Genomic DNA, 16450 nt, shown 5'->3' with positions numbered 1-16450 from the left:
CACACACAGAAGCTCGGCTGTTTGGGGGATTCACGGAGTCTCTGAGTGTGGGGTGCTGTGCTCACAGCACTGGGCACCTGCTGTTTATAATTGGATTTTCCGAAGGCACCTCATTAGCATTTTCCATGATCTCACCCTTATTAGCCAAATCACCACTCGGGAGTAGCGCAGTTACATTGTTTGCCGGTTAAATTATCTGCTGCTGTGGTGTCTGCAGGCCAGCTCCAAAGTCATGCACAGATAAAAACTCCTCTCTCTGTTAAAGAGACCCGGGAGTTTATTCTGTAGCCAGTGTTGCAGTCAAACTCTAATTTTCAATAGCTCATGGAAAAGCAGTTTCCCTCCAGAGGCTGCTCTGCTCAGTGCTTTGCTTGTATTCCCCCCGAGTCTGTACTGTGGGGTAGGAATGGCATTGCTTGGATCCATGTGGGCAGCACTGCACAAAAATCCTTTCCCATGGACTGCTCCCCATTGAGCCCAAAATCCAATGCTGCACATGTTTAATCCTGTAAAGTTCTTAATTCAATGCACAGGCCTTTGTATATGGAAGGGAATGGAAATACCTGTTCTTAAAGCAGAAATAACGCCACAGGCAGGCAATCTCGCAGCTGACAACTCTGTCTTTGCACAGCTCCAAAAACTGTTTGTGTGGGAACTTCAATCCACCTTAACTGCTCCTGAGCTACCAGGAAAGCAGGTAGGACTCTCCTGTGGCTTCACGGTGCAAAAATCGGATTCTTCTTTCCAGCAAGTTCAGATACCTGTCTCCCAGCAGATGCTGGGATTTCTTAAAAGCCTGAAGGGAAGAGACAATCTTGCAAGTAGATTATGAAGTAATATTTGGTGAACATCCCCACATCATAATTCTCTGACAAAATTTAATCATCTAAATACAATTCCACTTAAAAAAAAACCAAACAACAGGTTTTATTCTTGAGTTAGAGGTTACACAATGATGTTCAGATTCATTACAAGAATCATTTGGAAATATAAAGCCATATTAACCAAGAAATTAAAACCATTAAATATTTCTACTAAAATTCTTCTGATACAAGTGCACATGGAAAACATCCTCTGGTTACTTTTTTTTCATATAATTCTAGAGCCAAAACAAAATGAGAGCTGAGCTGGGCTCATAAAGGGACACCTTTTACCTGGCCTGGCATTGGTGGTACCCTGATAACAATTACACAAATGTGTTCAAACAGTGAAGCAGATTTCCTTTTTACCAACCAAGAAAAAGATGACAGAATTCGAGCTGATGTATCAACGAATCATTCCCTGGTATCAAACAAACCCCCTCTTAGAATTCTCAAACAACAACAACAAAAATCCCAACACTATCTGGGTTTATAAGCTCTCGGATTCAAAGCAGATGTGACAGCCTGAATCCCCAGCAAGGGCTGCATCTTTTCTCATAAGGCTCTTTAGCAGATTCTCACAGGCAGCACAAACAGCATCTCCAGAACAAAGGGCGGTAACGCTTCCCAGCAGAGTTTAACGGGATCCTGAGGATCACCGGCCTGTATGATCTGCTTTTCTATTGTCCCTGCAGGGATTTCACCAGGCATAAATCACATGCACTGAGGAGATAAGGAGCTGAGGGGAAAAAAACCAAAAACAACAAAAAACCAGAAGAAAACAGAATAATGAAGTTGGAAGACTTGCTTGCAGCCTTTGGTTTACACTTCTCCAGGTCTCAGGCTGTCAGCGCTGGGCTCCCTTCTCCGGGGCTGAATCTGCACGAGTAAATCCATAGGAATCACTTTGAGCCTGAGAAAAACTATACTCACTTGTGATTAATTTCCCTCTGTTTTGTAACACTTTCACACACACACCCCTCTAAATCCGTACATCCTTACAAGACTGGAATCAATTCACTACAAGGGGCAGCAGGAGCGAAGAAGCAAAAGAGTGTCGAGATACCAGAGAGTACTAGTAGTTTCTCTCAACTTTCATCTAGTCGTGATGGTTTATAGACAGCAAACTTTAGGGTCTAATGACCTAAAAACCCCCTGTAAAACCTTTGCAGGCTTCTAAAAAGCTCAGCTGACATTCAGCAGGGCTCCTAGGACAGCAGGTAAGTATGACAGAGGGAACAATTAGGCAGCAGTACCTGTGGCTAAGCAGGTGTCTGTGGCTCAAAAAAAGATGTTTGCTGGTAACTCACTCAAGCTAGGAAAAAACAAAACTGAGGAAATGAAATATGCTATTGCTGGTGTAACACGTGCTTCCTGAAGTTCCAAAAGATTTTGGAAATGCTGTTAACACACCTCTGGTAACACACACGGAAGTACACCCAGCATTTCACTTACAAGAGAAACATTAAGAGTGAAATGTTTCCAGCAGGGTTCTGAATTTGCCTGGGAGAGTTGCTCTGCAGCTGCTGCTACACAGTAACCTCCTCCCTCACTTCGAACCCCCAGGGCTGAGGAGATCCAAGAGGACACGACAGAAAACCTGCTCCAAAAGGGCCACGTTTGTGCAAGGCAGATAAAAGCTGGCTTTTAAAAGCGGCGCCTTCCCAAAACAGGCAACTTGACAGGCTGTGCAGTCAGAAACCACAGGTGTGCTGATGGCCTTCCTGGTACATTGCAGTAGCAGAAATCGAGCTGTATCAGTCAAAAAATGATGAAAATAATCACATTTTCATTCATAATGGGGATGGCAAAGCTGCTAATTAAATCTGTCTTAACTACTTGGGAGCACTGGTAATTTCTCATGTAACATATGCACTGAGAACAGGCTAAGACCAGAAATGTTTAGGGCCTGGGATTTTTTCCAGGAAAATTAAGATGTCAATTAATTGACTTTTTTTATTATTTTTTTCCCCCCGTCTGGTTTTCATTGAAGACCTCCACAAATCCATTTTTCAATTTTTTCATTTTTTTCTCCCTCTCCCTACAGATGTCATTATTTTCAGTGGAAAAAACCCCACACTTCTCCCTCCTCTTCTTCCAATTAGCTGTAATTATAACAACATTAGCAGCAAATTAGGTACCTTGAGGGCAAAAATCTGGAAAGCAGCAGAGTGTGGAAAGAGAACAGGAGATGAGATTATAATGAAAGTAGAGTGGGCACGTCCTGCTGCTTCATGTGCTCATCCTTGGGGCTCTGCAGGTTGATTTCTGCTTTTCCCAAACCATGCCAAGATGAAGCAAAGGGTTATATTTTGGGTTGTCCCTGTGCTTGGCATGGCTGGATCCGAAATAAAACAATACAGCTCAGGTCACAGAAATCCATTACTTATATCTGAGGTTCTGAAGGGGTGGCTGGGGTCATTAAATACATGTGCTGAGAATCCTTCTGCCAAGAGAACAAATGCAGCAAGATGAATTTTGAAAGAGCAAAAGGCAGTACGTGCCAGCAGTTGTGGCATGCAAAAGGGTTCTTGCTCTGAGTGGGCTCCTGAGTAATAAACCTCTTTTCCAGAGAATTTTGCATTTCAAAACTGGGTTCAGGGAAAATCTCCAAAATCAATCTTCTTTTATTTTTTTTCTCAACTGTCTTTTCAATTTTGCACAGTTGGATAAGGAAGGAAGTCAACACTCCTTGCCAAATGAAGTGACATTAAGTACATTTGCTGGAAAACTTTCCGCCTTGCTCCTTAAAAATTAAACTCGAATCGCTCCCCAAACCCAAACAGAACCAAGAACAAAAAGCTCAGGAAGAGTTCCAGGAACACTGAGTGAGCATGGAGGAATTTAGGAGCTCCTGTCCCTCCCAAGGCAGCGTTGCTGGTTGAACAAGGCTAAGCTGGAAGAATTTAGGCTCATTACAGGACTAGGCTTCCTGCACAGCAAAGCACCTGGGGAGGGACCAGCTCAGAGGTGGAAAAAGGAGTTATTCTGTTGGAAATACATTGCCAGTGCAGTGAGAAAATAGCTCATCATCTTCTTCCTTAATCTCTTCCTGTCTCCCATCACTTGCTTTCCCCCTTTATTGGGACCTTCAAGCAAACACCTTTGGGTTTTTTGGATGATTTCCCCTAATCCTGCTTTGCAGGTGGTTGCCCTGCGAGGACTCCCTGAGTGGTCTTTAGCTGGCAGCCTGATTTCCACAGCATCCCACCTGTGGAGCATGGCTAGACACAAAATGTTCTCATCCATCTTTCCCCTGCCCGCTTTCAGAAGGAATATTTCATGTTTAGGAAGGTATGGAGAAGAAATACTTATGTTCACAGACAAGCTGAACTCTGATATGAGTTATCTGAGTTTTTAAGCCGTTTTTTGAGGGCTGCTTTTCTTTCTCCTTTCATCTCATTCCTCTCATCCTTCCTATATTCTGATGAAGTTATTCCCAGCTAATTAGAAAGGGCTCAAATCAAAAAGTGCCAGATCCAAACCATCACACCACCCTGAGAGTTCAGTGCTGGACTCAACACTGTTCCACAGGCTTGTGGTGAATCACAGGAAGTGATCCTCTGCCAACCACCAAAACACATCTCTGGTGACAACAGCAGTCTGCAGAACAAACTTATAAAAAACCATGAGTTTCCCAATTCATTTCACTTCTGTTCAGCTCTAAAGTTACAACCTGTGATCTGTATTTTATAATTATGACTTAAGAAAAAATGCCCAAAATTTCCTTTGTTAACGAAAAGTTAAGGCTTTTCCTTAGAAATATCAATCTACTGAAATAGCATTCCTAAAGAAAACTTCCACACCTAAAAGTTGCTGTACTGCTGATTTGTTTTTCTATAATGAAGTCTTAGCTCAGCAGAGATAAGATTTATTGGTCAGTTTATCATCTAATGAGAAAATGAAGGATGAGAAATGGGATTCAGGAATGCTGCTGCACATACTGGCTCATTTAAAGCCACCATTGTAATTAGCACTTGCACAAAAGAGAACAAAGAAATTGGAACATTGGGATACTTTGTCATCACATATTCTTGGGGTTTCTATCTTTGAAACCTTTCTCAAAATACTTACATGCAGATTTAATAGAGAACACTATATATAATACATAAACCCAGCCTAGTGACTTTTAACTGATAGAAGCTGGACTTCTGTGTGATCAATGGCTAATAAAATCATCTTTGTTTTATCAGCCAAGATAAAAAGAGCCCAGTGCTATGATGGGACTCATTAAGAAATGAGGCACTGAAGGAAAAAAGGGCAGGGAAAGTCTCCAAGTGTCCCGCTCACTGTCCCATTGAGAAGGAGGCATTTGGATGTTCTGGGCAAGGAATGGTAACAGAAAGACAGAGCATGGATTTTGAAAAGGTTTTCTTTCAGGGAGCCAGAAGTCAAGGCATAGTCAAGCAGGATCTCTTTCCTCAGATCCCCCAAGTGCACTGCCCTGGCCCACGGCTGCAGTTGGTGGCCTTGTTTCATTCCCTGTTACAAACATCCTCCCTGTATCCTCTGGTGCAGTAAATCACTCCAAGTCTAAGTGGGAGGAACAGCAAAATTAATCTCCTGTTCTCTTGTGCAGTCACAGCTCTACTTTCCCTGTGACCACATCAGAACTCTCCACACAGTTGCCATGTAATTATGGGAAGCTCATCAGCCATTTTGGCAAGCTCCATTCCCACCCTACCCTCTCTTCTGGGCAAATGTGGACAACAATAAAGAAGAGAATAGTTCCTCTGCAGCCATCTTCTTCTTCTAGATCACACAAAACAGCTTCTGGACTCACCAGTCCCCGCCACCCCATATGGTACCCACTCGCACCACGGAATGGCAGACTCCCACCCAGGAGAGATTCCTTGTGCTCCCTGGCATCCATCTTTTGAGTGGTCTGAAACAAGTACTTCAAAGCAACCAGGAATGGTTTCAAGTCCAGGTGCAAACATTAAATACTCCTCCTGGTTTCCAAGAAATAGTTTGTACTGACACTGGAGCAGCTCTTTATTCATTTACACGGCTTTATTTTCAGACCTGGCACCCTGAACTATCAGAGCAGAAGAAGAACAGCAATGGGCATTTTGCCCTTAAGGTGAAACCACATCCTAAAGCCTGTACTTTGTTACCAAGGACTTCTAAACCCACGCTGGCCCCCGGGGTCGGCACATCATCAAATTCGGTCTCAGCTGGAGCAACGGAAGCTCCAGGGAGAATTCTGAGAATATCTTTTCTTTAGGACTATTACCAGGTGTTTAATGGGGCAAATGTGTGATGCTATAACGTGTAATAGAGACGTTTTATGAATTACAGGGAAGCTGAAAGCCGTGACATAGGTGGTGCTACATTAGAAAGCTCACCTGTGTGGTACATACCCCGACCTCGCCAAGGCAAAGCTGGCACACAGGCACTCAACAGATAGATAGGAAAGCTTACTCTGCATCCCTCAAAGGCCTCCATTTAAAATAAAAGTACATTTAATATGTGCTCTGAACAGCTGCTGTCTTACCATCTGCCTTGTGCTGCACATCTGGCGGAAGCTGGTCAGGAACATACCACTGATAGTCTGGCTGCACAGAACAATAAAACATTATTGCAGCAATGTGGCCTTCACAGACACTTCAAACAGAAGAACAGTGACATGATAAAAACATAATTGTGCTGTGAAGCTTTTCATTACTCATACGAAAGTAGTTTACAAAAAAAAAAAAAATCTTATATTCAGCTTTATGTTTCCACTGATCCAAGCCTTTGGATCCAGCAGGGGGTTTAGGTGCTGCACCCATAGGAATTCGGGTGTAAACCTTTCTAGATGCCACAAATCGAAAGAAACACTCACAGAAGCAAATCAGATTTTAAAAGAGCTGAGGATTAAAGTGCAGAAGATACCAGCAGGCACCTCTGTACTAAAACACCCCAGAGGAACCTGGTGCACCCGCCAGGTGAAGCTGCTCCAGTTCGAATACACCTGTGAAGTGCTTCAGTGGGACAGGAATTAGCCATGGAATTAAGTTCCCTCCTCCCTTTCCTCACAGCACTAGCTGTTATCAAATAACTTACTGAAAATATTGTGAGGTAGAAAAAATTCCCATCTTTCTTAAAAGGGTAAGTGTTGGGAAGGTCATGTCCATGCAAATACAGTTTTGTCCAGGGAAATCTTGCAAGGAAACAAACAGTGCATTATAGTTTATACCACACACACTGTGGTAAATGAGTAGCAAACTACCACTAGGGAGAACAACTTTGGGACCAGACATTGCAGGTCAGGCTGTCTGTGGTGTAAGTAGTCCATGCAAGCTTGTCAAATTCCATGTAAATGCTGTTTCAGATCAGCTAAACTGGAAAAATAATTCTTGTTTTGCAGAATTTACTCTGACAAAATCCTGAGTCATGCCAAGGGGAATGTTACAGATTCCAATCTGTAGGGAAGAAACTTCAGTGAATTCTAAAGAAGTTTTGCCTAAATTAAGATGGCAGGATGAAGCTGTAGGTACAGAAAACAGATTTAACTTTTCTGTTTTGCTGCCATCTGTACTCACATAGCAGTGATCACTCTCATCCTTCAGGAAAGAAGGGGCTGTTTTATTTTCACTTCAGTTGCACCATTCACAGGAATTGTTAACTAATTCTGTGCTTATGGGCAAACAAAATAAGCTTTGGTACAAAGCAAGGCTGCATTGCTTTTAGCACAGCTATTTTTCCCACCGGTGGCTCAAATTACATTTATTTGCATTGGATTTTTTTGAGTTTCTGGTGGATTTTCCGTTCTCTGATCAACTCTTCTCCTTCATACCTACTTGCAGCACACAAGCTGGAATGAATTTCAGAAACAAGACTAAACAAACTGTTTCCACTAGCAGCTCAAAGAGGAAAGAAAAGGTGCAAGATATAAAAAGACCGAAAAAGCAAAAGCTCAGACTGAACGTCCAGGATTAGGTATCAGGACACTCATTAAATTCTAACACCTTCCTTCACTGCTAACAAATTGCTCAGGGAGGCTCCCAAAGCTCGGAGCAGCAGGGCTGCACTCACCCAGGCACAGCATTTCAAACAAGGCTCACAATGAACCGGGGAGTTCCAAATGAACCCGGGGATCCCTCACAGAATTAGAAACCCAGATGATGGAAGTTCAGGGAGAAGAGCCAAAACAATCTGGGCCAGTGTCCAAATTGCAGTGAAAAACATTCTGCAGTACTTCCAGCTTTGATAAGTAGGCAGATAAGCACACTCCTGAAGCACAGAAATTACTCGTCCGACCGCAGCCTTTCCACTGGATTTCTGCAGACTGAAAGCCTTACGTGCGTTTTTCAAAAGGCTATAACTTCCCAAATAATGAGCATCTTTCCATATGTGACAGCTTTACAGCCAGAAACAGACACTGAGTATTTAAAATGACATTCACCACGTTTAAATGCATTCTCACTAGATTGGAACAAGCACAGCCCACTTAGATAACCCAGAGCACTTCAAAAATACCTTTCTTTGAAGCGGCATTTTCCTTGGAATAGAAAACTCCCCCTTGCTCCAGTGCAAAGCTGAGGAAGAGGGGACCCTGTTGTGTGCCAGGAAAAAAGGCAAATTTCCCATGGTGTTTGCCACACTCAGATACACCTCCCACTTCTGCTGCTTTGTTTTTTATTGTTTTATGTTGAAGGCTCAGAACTGGGCTCCAGAGAGCAGATCCATATTCCTGCATGTGGGTAGCCATACACCTAGAAAGGGCTCTGAACGTATTTTGTAGAAGTAAATTTATCTAAGGAATCAGCAAGACTCTAATCCAACAACTTCCATTTTCTAATTAAGATACAAATGTTCCTTACAAGGAAACAACTCCATTTTTCTTCTGAGTGGCGTTGTAGTGTTTGACAAAGTAAATTTGATATTGATCTGGAACTACCAACAAACAATGAAACCACAGATTCCCTTGGTGGTGTCGATGGCACCGTGATAGCACCTGTTATTCCGTGGTCACCATGCCAAGAGAAAATCAGTGTCCCTGGGACACAGGGAGCAGTGGGACTCTTACCAAGTGCTGCTGCTGTTCATGTGCCCTGTAAGGCCCTGGTTGTACTCGAGGATCTGCATAGTGAAGGAGCATCCCACACCTCCCATAATTCACACAGGGTGAGAGGAAGAGTGGAGGTGGGTAACTGGGCCTCTCAGGCTGTGCTGGGAGGTCTTTAGTCTGTCACAAAAATAAGAAGAAATGCATCATCAGCAGGATGCAACGACCAACAGAATATTCAAGTACAAATTCACCAATGAAAAGCAACGGGGAAGAAACCCTCCTCTCTCAGCACTGGGTCACAGTGCTGCCTGTTTAGCCCCTCCTGACTACTTTTTTTTTTTAATTATTTTAAAAAGTGCTACATCAGAGTCCTAGCACTTTTTATGTGAGGAAAATATTGGTTTTGAGATATGACAAGCATATTTCCGGGAGTGTTCTATATTCAAGTACTCTATATCTTCATTACACACAGTAGCTTTCAATAAGTTGAACTACATGGACACTTGTATGACAAGAAAAGTAAATAATTTTGGTAGAGGACCAAAGTCAGTGGCCTCAAGGTTTAGGCCTGCCTTTTCTTTAGGCCCTCTTCATTACAGTACAGTCAACAGGAATTTGCCTCGGGACAGAGGAAGGAGGGGTAAAAGATGATTAACATTCTGTGATTCTGTGAGTCACAACCAAATGATTCAACTTCAGAAAGCAAACTAATAAATATTTTGTATGGTTGCTCTCATCTTTAAAATCCTTCACAAGCTCTGTTTAATCAAATCCTGAGGCAGGGAGAGACAAACAAGAAGATCTCCAGTGTGAACTGTTGATGCACTGCAGGGACAGACAAGTTGTACACAGGTTACCCAGCACCTGTACAGCCCTTCAGGTGTTGGCATTTCTCCTCATCCTCCTGGGCAGGAGTGGGAAAGGCCTTTTAGCCCTAATTTTAGATTTCCCTATTCACTGCCTCTGATACTATAGCAAGACCTTACTAGTACTGATGCTGGTTTTGAATAAGTCAGTCCTGAAGTTTCTGTTTCACAACAATGCTGGGGAGGACAATAAATCATCACAGAACGTGTTGGTAACCAGCCATTCTTTTAAAACATTGCACAACTTTGTCAAGACAGGAAAACCTCAAAATTTCATCATTTTTTTTTTTAATGGGGATTAAGAAAGCTCAGAGTCTTGCATGCCATGATTTTACTATGGCTTCCTACTGACACCACTTTGAAGAGATAAAAAGGATGTTGCAAGAAAAAAATTATTGCGGCGGCTGCTCAGCTCATTTGTATGGAGCCCATTTTGTTCCTCAGCGATATTACCATCCCTGTAATTCAATTGCAGAGGTCAGGGTTAACTACAGAAGCTCTTTATTTCAAAAGTTTGTTTGATGTTATAACTCTCATATCAAGTGCCAGTGGAACAATCAACCTCCTCTGGACTTGTTTTTGGTCATCCCCCCCCGCCCCGCTGCCTCCATTTTCAGATATGTTTGAAAAGTTTTTTGCGATGAATACTCCCTTCATCTACTCATTTTGGAAGTCTTCTCTAATCGTTTCTCATCTTCTTACTGCATTACTTCAGAATGATTTCATCCCAGGTGGTGACCTCATATAAAATCCAATGTCAATTAATGGAAGCCAGAAAGCCTCGAGTTGTGTGGAAAGTGAGAAAATAAAAATAAAATGCACATGTGCTGGCAGGGGGAGCTTTCTCCTGCCTCATACCTGAGAGCTGAGTTTATTCAGTTGAGACTGCAATCTCTCGTTAACTTTCTGCAGCGCTTCTTTCTCCTCGCTGAGTCTCTCTCGGTCAGATCTCTCCTTTCTGAAATCTTCCTCGTATATTTGTACCTGCAATTGTTAATGCCAGGGATGTGAATCTCAGCAGAGCCACCTCATCCACTTTTGTTGTCTGGTTGCTTTTTAAACGCTGCCCCAGCAGCGGAGTGCATTCCAAAGGGATCCCTCCTCTGGACAATCCTATAACCAGAAGTTTGCCTCGTCTTTTTTTATGCCCAATACAAAATGACAAGTAGTGACTATTCCCCAATGGCACCTGTCAATCAAAACAATCCACAGCTTCACTGTTTGTAGACCCTCGAAATTTAAAAGGCTGACTGGCAAATATCAGTTTTAAACGTTATAAACAAGAACAGCAAATACTAATATCAAGTTTTAAAGGGATTAACAGTAGCAGGACAGAGATTTTACCAACTCTTTTTCCAGTTTTCTCGTCCCTCCTGTATCTCAGGTGCAAGCAATTGGGGAAGAACCTCCCTGTCCCAGTGGAGAAGCAGAGGGGAATGCAGTGGTACACAATTCAAAATGCAAATACAGGTGTTTGACCTGGTTCCTAGAAGATAAGCTTCCTTTCAAATGCTGAGGGATGGAATGGTTTAGCTGTTTTTTATGTCCCCAGGAATCATAGTGCTTCATCCCACTAAAAAATGCCTGACCACCCCAGGCTCAGGCAGCAAGAAGCAAAGCACAAATCTGTCAATTATTTGGTGTTAATCTGACTGGCTGAATTCTCCAGCTAATGGGCAGGAATCCACCTGGTGAGGAGCTGGAGGTTGGTGGCTCTTCTACTGACAAACAACAGCAAAGGCATGTCTGGGTGGCAACCACCACCAGAACTTTCAGAAGTCCTTTCATGTCCTCTTGGTTGCTCCCTAAAGCTGCTGACAGGCTGTTTCCAAAGGCCTTGCTCGCTGTGCCTCATGCCGTGCCCATCGGATAGATCCAGTTTTCCTTTTGCTGGCAGCAGCACTACGACTTCACAGAAGGACTAAAGAAATGTTAATACCTCAGGGGAAGAAAAAAGTCAACACGGGGCTCTCCAATTATTTTCACAACTTGCCTTTTGCTGCTAATTTTTGCAAGGGATTTCTGGAGCCGATGGTCCCCACAAGATAGAACCTCCTTCCGGAGTAACACCGTGGAAAAGGAACAAAGGCTTTCTGTGTGGCTGTCAGGGGACTCCCCTCCACAGCCCATGTGTGGAGAAGGCCTGCACACCCCTGACCCTCCAAGGCAGAGGCAAAGCTGAAATCCCTGTGTCCCTTGTCCATCTACAAGCTTCCCCCTTCAGTATTTCCTCATTCCTTCCCTCCTGATTGTGTCCCTCCTCCCTCCCTCTCGCTCCCCAGCCCGCTGGAGCTGCAAGGGAACCCCTTGGGCACAGCTTTGTTGTATATTCTGTTGCCCTGAGGAAGAGGGGGACGCCTCCCAAGGAATGAGCACCTTCATCTCTCCTGTCCTGAGCAGGGATGGGTTGATGACACCCCAGCCCTGGTGAGACCCTGCCACGTCACTCTTTGTCCCAGGAGTCCCCTCTCTGTACAGTTACAGCCTCCTGCTCCACTTCGTGTAGAAGCAAGTCTGGGCTCTCTGTACTGATTTACACAACTAGAAAAATACATTCCTAGAATGGATACCCCATGAGAATTCTGGGGAAAAAAAATAATAAAAAATCGGTTTACTCTATTTTATTGTGTAGAATGAAATAAGTCATTACTGTACAATCAAGGGCAGGATTTTGGTCTCCGGCATGTGGCAAGCATTACATTAGAGAGCAAAATCTGGCTCTGCTGTCAAACGTGACAGAAACAAGTATTTTATTCCCACTGAATAAAATTCACATTCTGATCACATCCATTTGTGTGTCAATAACATTAACCCTAACACTGTCCAGACCCCAAATGTAAAATTATCAGAAAACTATAACGTTTTTTAAAGGGGTTCTTTCATATGGAAAGAAAGGCAGTGCACAAAGCACTTGAATTGTTCAGAACAAAGATTTAAAAAGAAATAAATACACATCTATTCAGAACAAAGATTTAAAAATAAATAAATACACATCTCTAGAGACTGGGATGTAGGCTATGGATGCAAATGTTTTGCCTCACACTTTTTGAAAAGCTGCAAAGTTTCCCAAGACTGCCTTTCAAAAACTCTGCATAGCAAGCCTACCAGGCACAGTTCTTGGGAGACAAGGCAAAATGATGCTGTGTGAAATCCATCCAGTCTGACTTCCAGCTGTTCTTACCTGCTGTCTCAGCACTTCAAGTTGGGTTCTCATCTCCTCAAGGCTGTTCCTGTCACCCTTCTCCAGGGGAGTCCCAAGAACAGGAGAGTGCTGCTTTTTCAACACATCCAGGAGGGCCTGCAACATCAAACAGCAAAAACTTTAAACAGAGATTCACTACCTGAAAAGGAAAAAAATATCCTTTCAAATTCTTGGAAGGTGGTTTTCCCTTCACTTGCATTTGCTTCCATTATATACAGTGGACATAAACCCAATAAATAACATATATCCAGGACTGGGTCCACATTTTCAAAGACACCACACTTACATCCAGTGTCATTTAGGGGACTGTGTTTTTACTCATAACCATATACAATATTTGCTAATGGAAATCACAGCTGCAGATCTCATCCATAAACACCATTTCCCTGTGCAAGTTGGAATTTGGGAAAACAGATAGGTGCCCAAACTCAGCTGAGGCCAAAAGCAAGCAAACAAAAAAAACCCCAAGAAAATAAAAGGATTATTTAGAGATGGCCTTAAAATGTGACTGTGGGAAAGTTGGTCTGAATCATTTTTTGCACTTAAAATACAGATTTCTTCAACTGGAACAGAGCAAACCCTCCCGTTTGAGAGGACTTCGTGTTGTCTCCACAGCTTGTCACTAGAGGGAGTTAGGAATACACACAACATTGTACCACTCGTGCTCAGTTTTATAGCGAAATTCTGCCATAGCTCTGTGCAGATTTTGGTTATTTTTAACAGCATTTCACAGCTCTCCCTGGGACTGGAATAACTTTTGATTAATTATCAAAAGGCCGATCAAAAACAAGCCCTTTTCAATGGAAAGCATAGAAAAAGAAGGGGTTTTATCTGATGAGCTGCTGTCCCTAAGGATTGTGCAGAAGATAAATTGATATAATAGTAGCAAAGCTTGTGTTCTATGTCAACACATAAATAAGGTTGAACTTCAACATGGGAGTTTGAAGATACAGATACCTGACTGATTAACCTTCTTTTTGCTCCTTTTTAAGCCACTTTTTAATACTTTTTCTGAGGAGGTTCTACCTCTCAGGATTATGGAGGGAAAAAAATTAAAATCCAGAAAATTCAATATTCAAAAGGTTAACAGCAGAGAAAAATAAGGTGATTATTTCAAACTGCATTTGGAAGCAATACTGTGAAACTTTGCTTTATCATTTCAAATAAAAGCAGAAAAAGTTGTTTGATTTCAGAGAATTTGTAATGACTTCAAGTGGCAGAACCTGCAGTAGCAGGGGACTAGACTTGAAAGGGTCCCTTCCAGTCTTATGTGCATTCATGACACGAGATTTGAAGGATGCAAATACACAGCAAATCAGTAAATTACTGTTGGCAAAGTGTGTTACATGAAATCGATGCTTCATTTAAAACAATGGTCTGTTTACCCATCTGTCTTATTCCAAGCACATCACAAGGCAGCAAAACAAAGCACTGAAATAAGTTGTTTCACAAACAAAGTGAATGAACCTTGAATGAAAGTTACACTGAGGCTTTGAGCCAGTCCTGTCAATGCATTTCAAAAGGAACTAAAGATCGTGTGTTCTGACACATTTTTTGTTATGGTTTTTTGGCTTGACTTTTGCACATCATGGCCCTTTAGCTTGTTAAAGCACTTAAAGTTACACAGCAATGGTTACTGCAGTGCATTTCCTCAGGAAGTGTTGTTTGTGGTTCACCATGAAATGCAAAATTATTAGAAAACACCCACTGCTTTATGTGATCTTTTGATTAAGCAAAATTACATTTATTACTTTCCCCCAGTTAAAAAAAAAGAAAATTCCATTTAGCTATCTAATGGCAATTTCCTCAGTGGGACATAAATACACATAATACTTGTATGCATTAATATATATATATATATGTATGGGTACAAGCAGTAAGACAGGACTGTGTCTTGTGAGGAGAAGCCATTGTTCTCAAACACAGAACACAAGTAAAACAACAGTTTTAAAACTGCGTGACTTCTTTTTAACCACGGTGCATATAAAGTTATCTTTGTGCCATTTCCCTTTGTGCTCTAAGGAGGGAGGATGTAGAAAGAGCTTAGGAATGTGCAGGAGTTTCACAAGAGAAGCCAAATATTCTGTTAACTTCCCTCTTTGCAGTGCAGCCCTACTACCTGCCAGGAGCAGGTATTAGCTTAACTAAGGTCTTGCTTGTTTCCCCAAATCTCAAAAGGTGATTGTGATTTGCTACCTTGCTCACCCAGGATTTGAAAGATGGACGTCTGGTAATGTCACTGCCTGACAAGGGAGCTCCTGGGATCAGAGGAACAGCTCCTGGTCAGCAGCTCACTCCTGCTCCTACCTTATTGAGACGGCTTATTTCCCCCTCGTAGTGCTCCTTCTTTCTGAGCATGGAGGCGTTCTTCTGCTTCAGCAGCTTGTTCTCCTCCCTCGCCTCATGCAGGGCTTCACTCAGGACTTTGGTTTCTTTCTGGGATGCAAAAAACACAGAGACACGCTGCTGAAATGCAGATGGAAACGTTTCTCAAGAACAATTTTTCAGAGTATCTTCTGCCTGACAGATGTGCTGCATTTTTGTTGTCCCAGACACAGCTGGGAAGGGAGGCAACAGGAAGTCAGGAAGCCCAGATATGATAAAGTCTGAAGAAATTGTTTTGACCTCTCACCACATGATGGGACAGAGACAACACACCAGGCTAAATCCCTGCTCTCTGCAGTCACAGAGAGGCACAAGAAAGCTGGCAGGCCAAGCAGAGCAGAATCATACAGACAGTTATCCCAGGCTTGCATTTCTCATGTATTCACAGTGTAGGGCCAAGGCTAAATGCTGGAGGAGTCCCAGCTGTTCCCAATGCCATGCAACACCAAAGACAAAACCAGATCTCAGTGTCACATAGTCTGAGGGCTGTACTCACTACAGGAGAGATGAAACAGGTCTCAGCCCACTCTAGATTCACCATGCAACCAATCAAGGCTTAAAAATCTACCTTTTTTTGACCCCACCACAGCTGTTGAACTTCAGCCTGACCATTCCTAGTGCATATGCCTACACTGTTGCCTTCCCAGCAAACTACCAGGAAGATGTCCCTGCTTGCAGCAGGAGTTACACACGAGCCTTCCAAGATGGTACTAGGAGAATTATTAAGGCACATTTGCCAACCTGTAAGTTTGACTCTCTTATTCTATTTACAGTGAAGGGAGCTGAGATCCAAATCAGGCCCTAAAGCAAATGGCATCCCATAAGCTTTCCTTGAAGGGTAACACATTCCTCACTAGCCCACTCTTGCCAGACTGGTCTTGGAACAAAGCTGTTTGGACATATGAAACGTAACAGCTTTTTTACAAAAGAAAAAGAAAGTATTTCAAGTATTCTTCTGCAGCTGCTTTATGTGAATAAAAAAATCAGGGTCAAACAATCACATGCACAGGACACCATATGAATGGTATCTTTTCCCAGGTCCTAGCACATATTCTCCTTTTCAAAGGCTGGCACCTCCAGGAACATGGATATTTACAACAAAGTATCTCCACTTTGTTCAGGTGTTTGAACCACCTGAATT

General features: G+C 42.6%; 1 protein-coding gene across 1 annotated transcript in view; it reads right to left on the bottom strand.

The window, feature by feature from the left end:
• Positions 1-1707: 1707 nt before the first annotated feature.
• TNIP3 (TNFAIP3 interacting protein 3) overlaps positions 1708-16450 on the bottom strand; it is a 37776-nt gene continuing 23033 nt past the window's right edge. The window contains exons 8-13 of the mRNA XM_050320446.1: positions 15232-15360; positions 12904-13020; positions 10581-10706; positions 8875-9033; positions 6358-6418; positions 1708-1739 (exon numbers count right to left, since the gene is read on the bottom strand). Of these exons, the coding sequence (XP_050176403.1) occupies positions 1708-1739; positions 6358-6418; positions 8875-9033; positions 10581-10706; positions 12904-13020; positions 15232-15360 (624 nt within the window). The remainder of the gene's footprint in view (positions 1740-6357; positions 6419-8874; positions 9034-10580; positions 10707-12903; positions 13021-15231; positions 15361-16450) is intronic.

The sequence above is a fragment of the Myiozetetes cayanensis genome, unplaced genomic scaffold, assembly GCF_022539395.1.
Source record: "Myiozetetes cayanensis isolate MyiCay16 unplaced genomic scaffold, myiCay2020 scf24, whole genome shotgun sequence".
Lineage (NCBI taxonomy): Eukaryota > Metazoa > Chordata > Aves > Passeriformes > Tyrannidae > Myiozetetes > Myiozetetes cayanensis.
This window is presented reverse-complemented; position numbering and strand designations above follow the sequence as displayed.